General features: G+C 40.7%; 1 protein-coding gene across 2 annotated transcripts in view; it reads right to left on the bottom strand.

Moving 5' to 3' along the window:
* The window catches only part of GUCY2C (guanylate cyclase 2C), a 48,503-nt gene extending 36,207 nt beyond the window's left edge, over positions 1 to 12,296 (bottom strand). Inside the window, exons 1-7 of one of the 2 annotated variants that reach the window (XM_069854677.1) lie at positions 11,848 to 12,296; positions 10,844 to 10,956; positions 9,491 to 9,558; positions 6,223 to 6,438; positions 3,876 to 3,997; positions 2,929 to 3,025; positions 87 to 201 (exon numbers count right to left, since the gene is read on the bottom strand). In XM_069854677.1, coding sequence (XP_069710778.1) covers positions 87 to 201; positions 2,929 to 3,025; positions 3,876 to 3,997; positions 6,223 to 6,438; positions 9,491 to 9,558; positions 10,844 to 10,956; positions 11,848 to 12,052 — 936 coding nt within the window. In that variant the 5' untranslated portion in view covers positions 12,053 to 12,296. Of the gene's footprint in view, positions 1 to 86; positions 202 to 2,928; positions 3,026 to 3,875; positions 3,998 to 6,222; positions 6,439 to 9,490; positions 9,559 to 10,843; positions 10,957 to 11,847 lie in introns of those variants that run through there. The other variant, XM_069854686.1, reaches the window with a different exon arrangement.
* Between the last annotated feature and the right edge of the window lie 389 nt (positions 12,297 to 12,685).

Here is a 12,685-nt window from a genome sequence, read left to right on the forward strand (position 1 = left end):
TACAGCTGTATTTTTAGTTTTAATTTCCAAGTGCATGAACATGAATGAACTGAATTCAATAATCAAATATAAAATAGTGTGGTTACCAGAGTGGCATCCTCAGTCCTTGCAATATTCAACCTGTAATCGTCTGGTAGCAGAGTCAGGACAAGTACATTCTGCATGTAACTGGCTGAATTGTTGTTCCTGAAGTACGTGTTACTGCAAAGCAAAGCACAAGAACCCCATGAACAATCAGCAGTGGGCAGTGGTGACCATGACAGAATCATCCTCCTCTCACCAGCAGCACTGTTATTTAACAGGTTAAAAGAGTAGTTCTAAAACCAAAATTACATCATGAACAAAACTCTCTCTGTTGTTCATCCCCTGATTCCAGCTTCTTAACCACAATAAAAGGTAATAACAAAGAGATCTGACAATTTGAAACTCAAAGGCTAGAGTGAGTTATTGTTATTATTGTAACTGTTTCACTTCTGTCCTGTTTATTTCCTTTTCTGTCAAGCAGGAGTTTAAAACTAAGATTCTTCCTGGAAAATGCAGTACTGCAGCTTGCAGCTTCTCCATGTTCTTGTGTGTGTTTCTGACTTCTGCAGTTTTTTGCATGTTCTCTACTTTTGATATATCCTGCTAGAATTTATCAAAGCAGTATTTGCACTAAATGCATTTAATGGGGGAGAGGAGGGCATGAAACAATCAGAGGGGTGCAGAGAGCAGTTTACTTATTTATTTGTTTATTTCAGTGAGATAAGAAAATCAGAGGAAACTATGTGAACTTGAAAACGATGCTAAAACAAGCAGAAAAGGTTGTAGCATTCAAGTATCTTTGGTTTCATCACTCTGACAGACCATCTGGAAGTGCTTTGCTGACTGACAACCCCTGGATTCACATGTTACAGAGGAATTCTGTAACAGATATTAGTGTCAAGTGGCAGCATCTGTCATTGCTACAGCTAGATTGATAAAAAAATGGTATGAGCCTTCTCTCATTCTTCATGTTTGATCACTCTTTTATTTTTCAGTCATTACAATACTAAGAATTTTTGGAGACCACAGGCTCTGTTTCATGGCTATCAGATGGCCATCCTGACACCAGAACCCTGACCCTGCCTTTACCTGAAGCTTCTGACTTTCACATTATACGTTTCACCCTGAAGAATTTCAAAGTTGTTTTCATCCAGGCTTGGACTGAACTAGCCAGGTGAAAAGAAAAGTACATTAGACTCCACCGGACTGAGTAATCTGCAGCATCCCTGAAGGAGGCTTCAACACTATGTTTGTGTCCTGGCTGCCAGAGGGCTCAGAGCTGAACAAAATTTAAATCCATCAGCTTGTCTGAGGGACTTGACTCTTGGAGAAGCACGGGTCCTTGCCTACTGTCTTTTCCTACAGTTTGAGTTTGGATCTAACACACATGTCTTTGTTTTGTTTCTATTTTAACAAAACCATTTGAGATATTCAGCAAAATCGGGGGGAGGGGGTATAACAAATGTAAGGAAGTCAGCATATAAAATGAGCTGAGGCAGCTGGGTATCAGGAGGATGCACATCACAGCAAAGAAGCCCCTAATCACCCTCACTCATTGTGAGGCAACGATTGTACGTGCAACACCAGTAAGTAAAAGCAATCACGTATGTAGTTCCCACCGTGCATTTGCAAAGAACAGCAGTTACGGACAGTTGCTTCAGGAAAAGCAACTTCCACTACTGTATCCAGGCATTAGGAATCCCTTCAGGAAATTGCTTCAGGAAAAGCAACTGGGGATTTCTAGTGCCTGGATACAGTAGTGGAAAGTCCAAAGCTTTTAGGGGCAGTTGTGAAAAATATGGATGGTGAACTTGAAAATGTACAGGACAGAGAAGATCCTGTTAGAACTTGAACCGCAGGCTCCATCTTGGACTCAGAGGTTAAATGACTGAAGTCATAAATCCAAAGAGTCTCCTTCTTATCCTGTCAAGGTCACCTTAAACATGAGGGCTGGAAAGTCCCACAGGCCCTGGAAGTTCATGGAATTTTTTTCTTCATCAACAATGAAATAAGTAACATTGAAACATGGCACATACATTTGCCTTGTGATCATCCATGCCAGCATAGTCCTGGGCATGTGTTTGGTCTAGGGCAACTAGCTCTCTTCCAGACTGTGACTTGCTATGGTGTTCAGAACCATACCCAAAATGCAGTTTGGGCATCTACGCTTAGCCATATGTGTGTGAGCTCTGCTGTATCACTTAGGTTTAGGGCCAGAGATCAGCTCTCAGTCCTCGTATACAGACAAAGCTTTTGAGGCTACCATTTATAAGACCAATTCTTACCAGTCTTCGCGTATAAAGATTTTGTTATTAATAATATAAAAATGAAATTGGACAACACAAAACTTAGGTTGTATACTAAGAAGCGTGTCTGAAAAGTTAGATTAATTTTGTTATAAAAAAGTTGAAGAGACCGTTATAGAGTGGAAGAGTTATAAAGCAGAAGAGATGGTTGTACCACTCTGAAATCACTAAAAAAATAGAATAAATGGAATTTAGAAAACTATACTGTGAACCACATTCACATAATTGTCTGGTTGGACAGAGTATTTTACAAATGTACAATATCTCATATGATCAGCTCATGACCATTCTGACTTTGGACTCTGGTCCTCTCATGTCTTCCAGCACTAAGGAATCCACAGGACAACATTAACCCTACCTACTCTGTCATTGTCTTAGAAAAATATTAGGTGAACTAAAGGGGATGTTGTAGAGGATGTGCCTTGAATTAACACTAAACAGCTTAGATAAATGGGCAAGATGTGAGGAAAGACAGCAATGGAAAACACCTTGTGAGAAAGCATTTCTTCAACAATACAGTTCTACTCAGGCTATTTCCATTATCTCTATCCTTCAGCGAACTGCAGAGAAAAGCGGAAAAGCAAAGGTGATACTTTACTTGAAGAGATCTATCAGGATGATAACAATGTCCTTATCCACTTCCCCCGTCCCTAGGTCTGAGCTGACATCATCTGGAGAGCCACACATGATGATCACTGCAGATTGGGCAAAAATGGAGACATTGGTGAAAGGTACAGACAAGAGGACATCTGCCTAGTCCTTGCGCTTTACTAGCAAGCAGCAAAGCAAGGTTGCACTGAGGCACATTACTTGCACTATGCAGGGACCCCAACTCAAAGCTACAGCCTCTCTGCAGTAAGACCAGGAAATCTGAGGGGAAGTGGTAAAAGGTGCCTCAACACGTGCATCATTTTCTGTCTGATTGTGCCATACCAGCAACATTACCACACTCAAACAAGCATTAGCAGTCCTGATGCAATACAGCCTATTGAATATGAATATTTCTAAGTTCAATGGCATTCAAATAATAATTTCATTGGCTTATGAATTCTTTTGCCCTCACTTGGCCCACTGATGCCAGGTGCCTAATCTTAGAAGGAGATGAGCTATCTACTCATCCTTTTTTCTAGTTTAAATGGATCGCTTCCAGAAGAAGTGCTCCTTGATGGCACAAATGAGGCCAATATATGTACCAGCTGAAAAAGAGAGATAAGCATTCATGTAGTACCAAAGGCCCTTTTTAGGAGGAACTGTGATTTATCGATTCCTGAATTTATCACCAAAAGGAGCTCATGCCTAGATGAGATAATTCACCCTGAAACCTCTCTGGAACCAGAATGTTCCTCCATATTTTATGGAGATGGAGAGAGGAATCTAGGAATTTTGTGCTATTTTATGTTTGTATGCAGGTGAAATGGTACATCTGCATTTCTCCACCATTTCTGTGGAAAGACTGTCCCTAAAATGTAGCTAAGGGGCAGGTCTGATTTCCTGGGAAAAGCAACTTACCTGCAGGCAAGAGTGCACCCTCAGCCCCCACCTTACCATTGCTTTTCCGGTTTGGATCTTTCACAATATTTTTAAGCTGCTCCGGAGTCCTTAAAATCTCCTTGAACTTCAGTTCTTCAGAAAAGTGTGTGACTCCAGCATCTAGTGCATTCATGTACCTGACACAAGGGAGCACAGATACCGTCAGAAAATTTCTAACTCCTCACATTCTCCTAAATAAGCCAAAATGTGAGATGGGCTGCTTACAGCACACAAGAGTGTTTGTATGGCAGTATGGAATGGGGGTTTTTTTATGCAGCAATAAAAGAAAGAAAATCAATATAGGGCATGAAAGACTTATAAGTGTTTTGAAAGTCACTCAGAGGTATTTGAGCCTGGTTGTACAAAGGATGTGTTTGGAAAATGCAATGATGTAATAAGACATTAACAATTAAGAAAATAAATCAGGGATATGGGGAAATTACAGTAAGTGAGACTAACTGGGAGGCAGAGCAAGTAAGCTCTGCTGTTTTAAGGCATCAGTAGTAACCTTAGAAGACACATGTGAAGGTTCAAGGGTGTAAATGGGAGCTGCAGAAAGAACGGAGAGGAGAGGAGAGGAGAGGAGAGGAGAGGAGAGGAGAGGAGAGGAGAGGAGAGGAGAGGAGAGGAGAGGAGAGGAGAGGAGAGGAGAGGAGAGGAGAGGAGAGGAGAGGAGAGGAGAGGAGAGGAGAGGAGAGGAGAGGAGAGGAGAGGAGAGGAGAGGAGAGGAGAGGAGAGGAGAGGAGAGGAGAGGAGAGGAGAAACAGTAAGGAAATAAAACCAAAACAACTATATTGAATCAGTTAAAACGTGAGGGGGAAAAAAATGAGGACAGCAAAATAACCCAACTAAGTGAGTAAAATCCAGCTATAAGATTAAGCAAAACCAGCCAACTCCTAAATCCTATTCTTGCCTTAACATGTTGTGTTTAAGAAAAGACATTTTGTCTGAAACAAGTTAAGGCAAAGGAAAAACCAAAAGAAATATCTTTGTTTTGAAACTACTTAACTTTTGATCTAGAAACATTGAGATGACAGTCCTTTTAACTACTAAATATCTTTTGCTTCCCATTTTATTTTCAGGGACAGAATAATTGGCTATTAATTTACAGAAACATATGTATATTTGAGAGATAACCTGGTTTTGCTATTACTGTGGGTATTTGCCTATTTTTAGACACATATGGAAAAACAATTAGCCCATGAGGCAGAAATTGTGCTTTAGCAAAAATGAATTTTTAAAATTAGACAGTTCAAAAACCTTTAAGCTGACAGCAGAATGAGATGCATTTTTACAACTATGTTAGGATTAAAAATGGGCACAGATAAAAGCTTAATTTATTTTTTTTGTTAATTCAACATAAACAAAAGGTCCTTGAACAATTCTGAAGTCACAAACAATGGTGAATTGGAGATCGAGTTTAGGCCCCTTGATTCAGAACAAAAAAATAGAAGTTCTGTCTACAAAATACTCTATAAGTACCTGCTTATATCACTCTGAAGCCAACACAGTCATAAATTTTGCTTAAAATTCAGCAAGTTCCTCTGGTTATTAATTGGAAAGATGTATTTGTTTCCATAATACTTGACTTTCTTTGAGTTATATTTGTAAAATTATGAGAAGAAATTAGGTTATTTTTATTTAATTAATCAGCATTTAATGTCCCAAAACTGGAAAAAGAAATTCAAAGGAGCATGGAAACACTCACATGGGCTGAAGATTAAGTAGGAGTCAATAATAGAAGAGTAATGAAATACATCAGTATATTAGAGAGGCTATGTGACTGAATATAGCCTTTGATTTTAGACAAGAAGAAAACACAGCATTCTTGAGAATCAGGCTGATATTTCAAGTCACAAAGCGAAAACTGTCGCCTTGCTTCAAACTGACAAGAGTGCAGCTTGAGTTCTGCAGTCACTGCGGGTATTTTGTTTAAAGAAAGATACAGCATGAACTTTGGAAATGCTTTGGAGTAACAGTAGTGCTCAAAGATTGAAGCCATTAATGTGGAGAAACATCGCAAGATCTTGGCAAGACCCCTGACCTGAAAAGGCATCTATGGAGAGCCCAGCAGAGGAGACTTTCGTAGTCACACTATTTACATCAAGGTTACAATAAGCAGGTATTTCCAGCAGAGATAACATGTGGGCCATGCTGTCTACAGGAAAAGTCAAGGCTTGAGAACACTTATGTGCAGACTGAGAGAAACATCAAGATATGCAGTGCAGCTAAAGGGTATACTTCATCTCTTCCTTCTCTTTTTCCTTGGTTGCCGTAAGGCGCCTCTCAAGGCACCTCCACACCTGTCTGAGGATGGAGGTAGTTTATCAACGAGTGGGTCAGAGGTGTGTCTGAATCTCACCAGAGGCATGCCTCCAAGCTATTGTTCCTCTTGTAAATGTAGGTAGTTTCCCAGGTTGTGGTTTTGAATGGCAGCCGAGATTCTTTCCAAAAATAATAGAAGAAATCATTCACTTTCCTGGCTGGGGTCAGAAGGCGAGTTAGGTTTACTTTGTAGTCACAGGACAGTCCAAAACTCCCTACAGAGATCAGAGGCAGGCTCAGTATTGTGTCAACTCTGAAGGGAGAGACAAAAAGACAAGTCTGAACAGATTGCTGTCACACCAAAGCAGCGACCAGATGACTTCCATCCTCAGCTTCCTCTCCCCTTGTGCCCTGCCTTAGTTTAAAGGCAATTTGAACCTGAAACAGAAAGCTCCTCAGAAACCAGGCAGATTTCAAGTCAGCATTAGCACTGAAAAGCCCTGTTGAACTGATTGAGGCAACTCATCTCAGTGGCCCCAGGTCTCTGTGCCCTTTTGGGTATCACACACCATTTCAGCCCAAGGGCTGTGACTCCTCAAGGAACCACACGTTTCTGCTCCCCAGTTGCCATTAAAATAGGATGGAATCGACCTCTTTATTGGGACAGGGCTGGAAGGTGACAGCTTTTTGCCATCAGAAAAGGTTTACTCATACAAATCAAAGGAGGTCTTTTAGTTTCACTATGGCATATTTTAGGAACTGTGCAACTGCAGCAGTTAGGGAGAAAAACCAAGGCAACCTTCTGCTGGCAGGGAATTTGTAAAAGATATTTTTTTAATCTACAGACACAATATGTTTTTAAAGTATTTTAAAAGTATAAAAGTATTTTCCTAGATGCAGCAATCTTATTAGATTTGGCTTAAAATATTTTAGTTCTTGTATGGTAAGTGTCGGGGGGTTTTTTATGATAGAGAATTTTACCTGAAAAAACATGGTCATTAGAATTGTTTGCATTATTGTGACAAAATTTTATTTCCCAGGCAAAGACCACTTACCAAATTAGAGGGTTTATACTTAGTTGCAATAGGAACAGATAGAAATGATATAATGAGTAATGTCAGGGAGAGTGTTTCACTAATGAAAAATACTTTTTTATGTCTGGCTTAGAATAGAATAGAACAGAATAGACCATTTCAGTTGGAAGGGATCTCCAACGATCATCCACTCCAACTGCCTGACTTGTTCAGGGCTGACCAAAACCTAAAGCATGGTATTAAGACCTTTGTCTAAATGCCTCTTGAACACTGATAGGCTTGGAGCATCAACCACCTCTCTAGGAAGCCTGTTCCAGTGCTTGATCACCCTCTCAGTTAGGAAATGCTTCCTAATGTCCAGTTTAAACCTCCCCTGGAGTGGCTTTGAACCATTCCTATGTGTTCTATCACTCGATACCAGGGGGAAAGGATCAGCACCTCCCTCTCCACTTCCCTTCCTCAGAAAGATATAGAGAGCATTTTTTTCTCCAAACTAGATAAGCCCAAGGTCCCTAGCTGTTAGGTATAGGACATTCTTTCCAGCCCTTTCACCAGCTCTGTTGCCCTTCATTGGATGCATTCGAGTACCTTAACACTCTTCTGAAACTGTGGGGCCCATAACTGCACAGAGTACTCTAGGTGAGGCTGCACTAACACTGAATATAGCGGGATGGTCACCTCTTCTGACTGGTTGATGATGCTGTCTTTGATGCCCGGTTTGCCCTCTGGGCTACCAGAGCACACTGCTGACTCATACCAAGTCTGATGTGAACCATCACCCCAAGATCTTTTTCTGCAGAGCTGCTCTTCAGCCTCTCCTCTCCCAGTTTCTACTCATGCCAACTGTTACTCTGTTCTAGGTGCAAAATCCAGCATTTGGACTTCATAAATTTCATCCCACTAATCATTGCCCAATGATTTCTTCAATTAGAGATAGTGAAGAAGTTGGAGGTAGACAGTTGGGCTAATCCCAAATTAAGCTTGTTACTTCCACCATTCTCTTGCAATATCCCTGCAGCTGCTGTGCTTGTTGAGCTCTTGCAGTTAACACTTGGTGTTGCTTAATGTCCGTTAGACAAGCCACAGAGCAGCAACTGACCGCAGGCAGCAGCCAGGTTCCCACAAGCCCTGCACACTCCTGTCCAGCTGCCCATGGAGCACCCAGCCCACAGCACCTTCCCCATCACTTAAAGTGCTCTAAAGAAAGGCACTTGTTCTGATTTGCAAAGCTATAGCACCACTGGCAAAAAGCCAGCTGCCTGTTTGTTGGTGTTCTTCATTGCTTTGCATAAACTTCCGCTATTCATAATTTTTACTGATTCCACCATGTCAGAGTCCAAGGAAAAGATTTAGCACCGTTCTAGGCACCTCCATATCCAGCAGACAGAAAAGCAAACATGGACTTGGGAGGCATAATGAATAAAATGGGGTATATTGCATAATATTTTATCATGGTGCTATACATATGTAAGACTTACTCTTTTAATTCTTTTCTAAATCAGTCACATGTATTCACCAGTATTCACTCCTGGTCATGCCACTAAAAGAAAAGTATAGAACTAAAAGCACATAAGGCTTGAGGTGAAAGTGTATTAATCTTCTCAATATCTTTCAGTGAAATCAAAAGGCTACTGAAATTTAAAAAGGGCAATGATTCACATAAGTAACAATATGGATTTGTACATCACGACTGATGGGAATTTTTAACTTATTTATGATAGAAGTCTGCACATTCAACTCACACTTTTCCTAATATCTGTGAATGAACATATTAATGTGCAATATAATACAGAAAAGAATTCTACAGGCTCCTGTATAATACAATACTAGAGAGAGTAATCCTTGAGGAATGTTTCCTCAGGCAGAAGAATTAGGACGAAACTGGCTGATCCATATCTAAACACTTTTTACTGAAAATGGTTGGGGATTTTGGACCTTCCCTTGACACACATAACTCAGGCCACTCTCAATGACTGGACCCTTGTTGCTGCAATACTGCGATGTCTATATGCCTCAAGTCAACATCTCTTTCCTGCTGCAGTTGCTGAAGAGCTAGGTCTTTTGAGCCCTTAATCAATCAATCAATCAACTTGCTGTCAGCAATTAGAGAAGTTTCCCTGCTAGTAGTGAGGTTTCATCAACCAGCTTTGGAAGGGGATTTTATTCCCCCTACCAAAAATATGTGTAAGAGTCTTACTGTCTCAGCTGCAGACCTTACAGTGTCTGACATATCCTAAACCTCAACGTCTCTGCTGGCTTGTACATAAGACAACTTTGTCCAGCAGTTGACATCTCTATCAACACAAAGTTAGAAGGAGAGGTGCTACTTACGAGACCATTTGGTAGGTAGCATAAGTGCAAGCAGGTCCTATGACGACGCAGCCGAGTGCATCCTTTTTCTGCAAAGGATCAGAAAGAGTCAGTAGTGGGGGCAGTGCAGAGGATTGGTAGAGAGAGGAGGGTGCAAGAATGAAGAAAACGTTAGCATTTGATAAGGAATCACAGAATTTACCCAACAAAAGCAACAACAGAATAGAAATGGAGCTACAGAAAGGTTAAAAGAACCAACGTAGAGTGAAGAAGAGAAGAATTACAGAAAGCTAAAAAAAGGCTGAGGACAGTATCGTGACTGTATGACTTTCGTTAGGAGACAACAGCAAAATAGGATTAAAAAGTTGCAGTTGTTATAATTGCAGGTGTGAAATTATACACCCCACCAGTGCTTGCAGTTGCAGAAGACAGAGGGATTTGAATTACAAGATATTGTGTATCAGAACAATGAAGTAATGTGTATATGAAGTTTGTATGAAAAAAATCCTTCCACTACCACCAAATGGGGCCTGATCAGCAGATTTGTGTGTCATGAGGAATGATTACTTAACAAGTAGTACGGTATGTGCTCATACATTTGTAGATTTGAGAATTCATATTGGATTGATAAAGCCTCAATCGGAAGTGACAGTTATTAGACGTGAGAAAAACACACTGAAATACAGCTTCTTCTAAGATATCAATTCTAACTGAAGCTTGTCCCACTATTAAGGTATTCATGTAGTTCCTCCCATGTGACTTCTGTGATTTCTAGTGAGAAGTGAGCACTTCATCTTTGCCCTCTGGGCATAGTTCCATACGCGTTTCTTTGGTATCAGTGCTAGTCTAATAACCTCTCTGCCCACATGTCCCCATTCTCACACAGTGCTCTCCTTTGTGCATTTGTGTAAACTGGTAGTGAACCAGGTCAGGGTCTAATCCAGTTGGAAATTGACCTATTTTTGCCCTGCTTGGGCTGTGTGAGTGTTTAGGTTTGAGGGGGTATTTTTGTTGCGTTTTTTTTGTTTGTTTTCATCAATAGATTGCTTTGACTATGTGGCCACATGAAGAGCTATGCAGGTATGAAAAAGAGGACAACTTAAGCAAGGGAAAAACAGCCTCAAGTGGGAGGCTGCTTAAGCCAGCACTGCCACCAAATGTCTAATGACAGCCTCTGGGAAGAATTCACAGAATCTTTCTTCAGTATTTGCCTGCTTGTCTTCACAAAACTCCGCTTCTCTGTCAAATTTGTTTGGAAGAGAACATGACAAAAAGTTTAAAAGGAAAGACAGAGAGGCACATATACATTCAAGCACAGAAAGAAAAAAAGTTTCGTCTTCTTAGGAAATCAACCTAAAGAAGCTTACTACTCACATAAATTTCCCTGATGAGCTCTACGCCTTCACATGTGCTGGTACGACAGCCTTGTGAGACATAGAATGATGAGGTATAGCTGTGGAACGTGGCACTGACTGTAACATTTTCTCCTGTAATGCAAATGTAAAAGTGAAGAGCATCATGAATGCTGTATTCCTCCTCTTCTGACACAGGTCTGATCAGTCTTACGCTTGGATGTCTCCCACCAAAAAGCTGCTAGAAAGTGCACCTACCACCTGACCTCTACTACTTAGAATAAGACCGAAATTTTGCTCCAGCATGGACTGCTGACTTCTGCTGAGTATTAATGCTTTTATTACAAAGCACTTTTAGTGTTGGCCATTTTTTAAGGCTCCGTAGAAAGTAAGTGAGAGACTATTTGCAAATAAAATTGGACAAAACCGCTTCAGCTGGAGGGCAGAAAGGGAATAAGCATAATTTTTTTGGAACCTCTTTTCCCCATGATATTCTACAGAGAGTAGCTTGGTGACATTGAAACAAGGTGTTAAGCTATCAAAATAAATAGAAGTATCTCTTGCAGTGACACTAAATGAGGGGCTGCAAATTCTTCAAACTGCAAGTCATAGTGTGATCAACAGATGAGGTCGAGAGGAAAATTAATTTCAGAAAGTTGAGGCTAATCCCCAGTCTGGATAGGAAGCAAAGGCATCCCAGTTACAGCACTAGATGCATCACTGGTCTTGTCTGATCCAGCTCAGCAATTCCCATGTTCCCAATCCCAACTGAACCTCTCCAGATAAGTGTGCAGAAAGAGTCTACCCAGACACCATGAAAGCAAACATGGTTCTGACCATCTGTAGAGGACTCATGATTTTAAAGAGAGAGGTCTTTATTTCTTTAAGACCTACATGAGGTGAATGGTCAGGCAAAGAGCCTGTCTGAGAAGCAATTTGCCAAAGAACAGATGAGTAGAAAGTTGTGGCACAAAGTCTGACAACAAACCACAGCAGGAAAGGGATAGCAAACACCAATTGCCTTACCTGTCTCCTGGAATTCATTTTGCACCCTTTTCAAGGCTTGCTTCACAGCTAATTCCAAATTATCAGTAGATGATGGGAGGTCCGAGTAATTCATAAGCATCACATTGATCACATAATTGTTGTCGCTACACTCATTTGAATTAACTTGTTGCTGGAGTGAGAAAAAGAAAGGCCAAACGGCCAGACACAACATCCATTGCTCCATTGTTGCTCAGTTTAGACCCATTGTGTGCACTCTCTCTTTTCTTAATCTCTTCCAACCCTCTTTTTTTTCAGATACTCTCTATTGGTTTTGCTCCTGGACAGGAATAAAAAGATCTCCCCACTGTAGATTCCAAGACAAGCCCTATAATCCTTCTCTCAGGCACTTCCCTGTCCCATTCCTTGCCTTCACCTCCGCCCGTTCCTCCAGTGTACTAGGTGGCACTTCTCTTTGTGAAAAACTAACAACAGCAAAATTCAGGAAAGAAGAGAGGCTAAAGGTTGCTGTGAATGTTTGCTCATGGAAAGGCTGAGGCTATAAAACTGAAGCATTACCTGAAACCTTGCCTGATAAGAGCACTAACTTTTCATCATAGGGATGAGTTGAGAGAATAAAGAGGAAAGGACAAATGGCCTGTAAAGATGACTCTTTAAAATGGAAATAAAATACAAGGTCCATTAAAGCCTAGAGAAAAACAGATGGTTACTTCATGTTTGCATTGCTCTACACTTCTGGTTATTTTGCCACACCATCTCTGCTCTCTGGGCTCATAATTCAAAGGTATATTTTCTTCTGTGACAAGTTACCATTTTCATTCCTTTAGTTTTTACCATCAAAGCAGTTTTTGTGTTTGCA

The sequence above is a fragment of the Phaenicophaeus curvirostris genome, chromosome 1, assembly GCF_032191515.1.
Source record: "Phaenicophaeus curvirostris isolate KB17595 chromosome 1, BPBGC_Pcur_1.0, whole genome shotgun sequence".
In the NCBI taxonomy this organism is placed as follows: domain Eukaryota; kingdom Metazoa; phylum Chordata; class Aves; order Cuculiformes; family Cuculidae; genus Phaenicophaeus; species Phaenicophaeus curvirostris.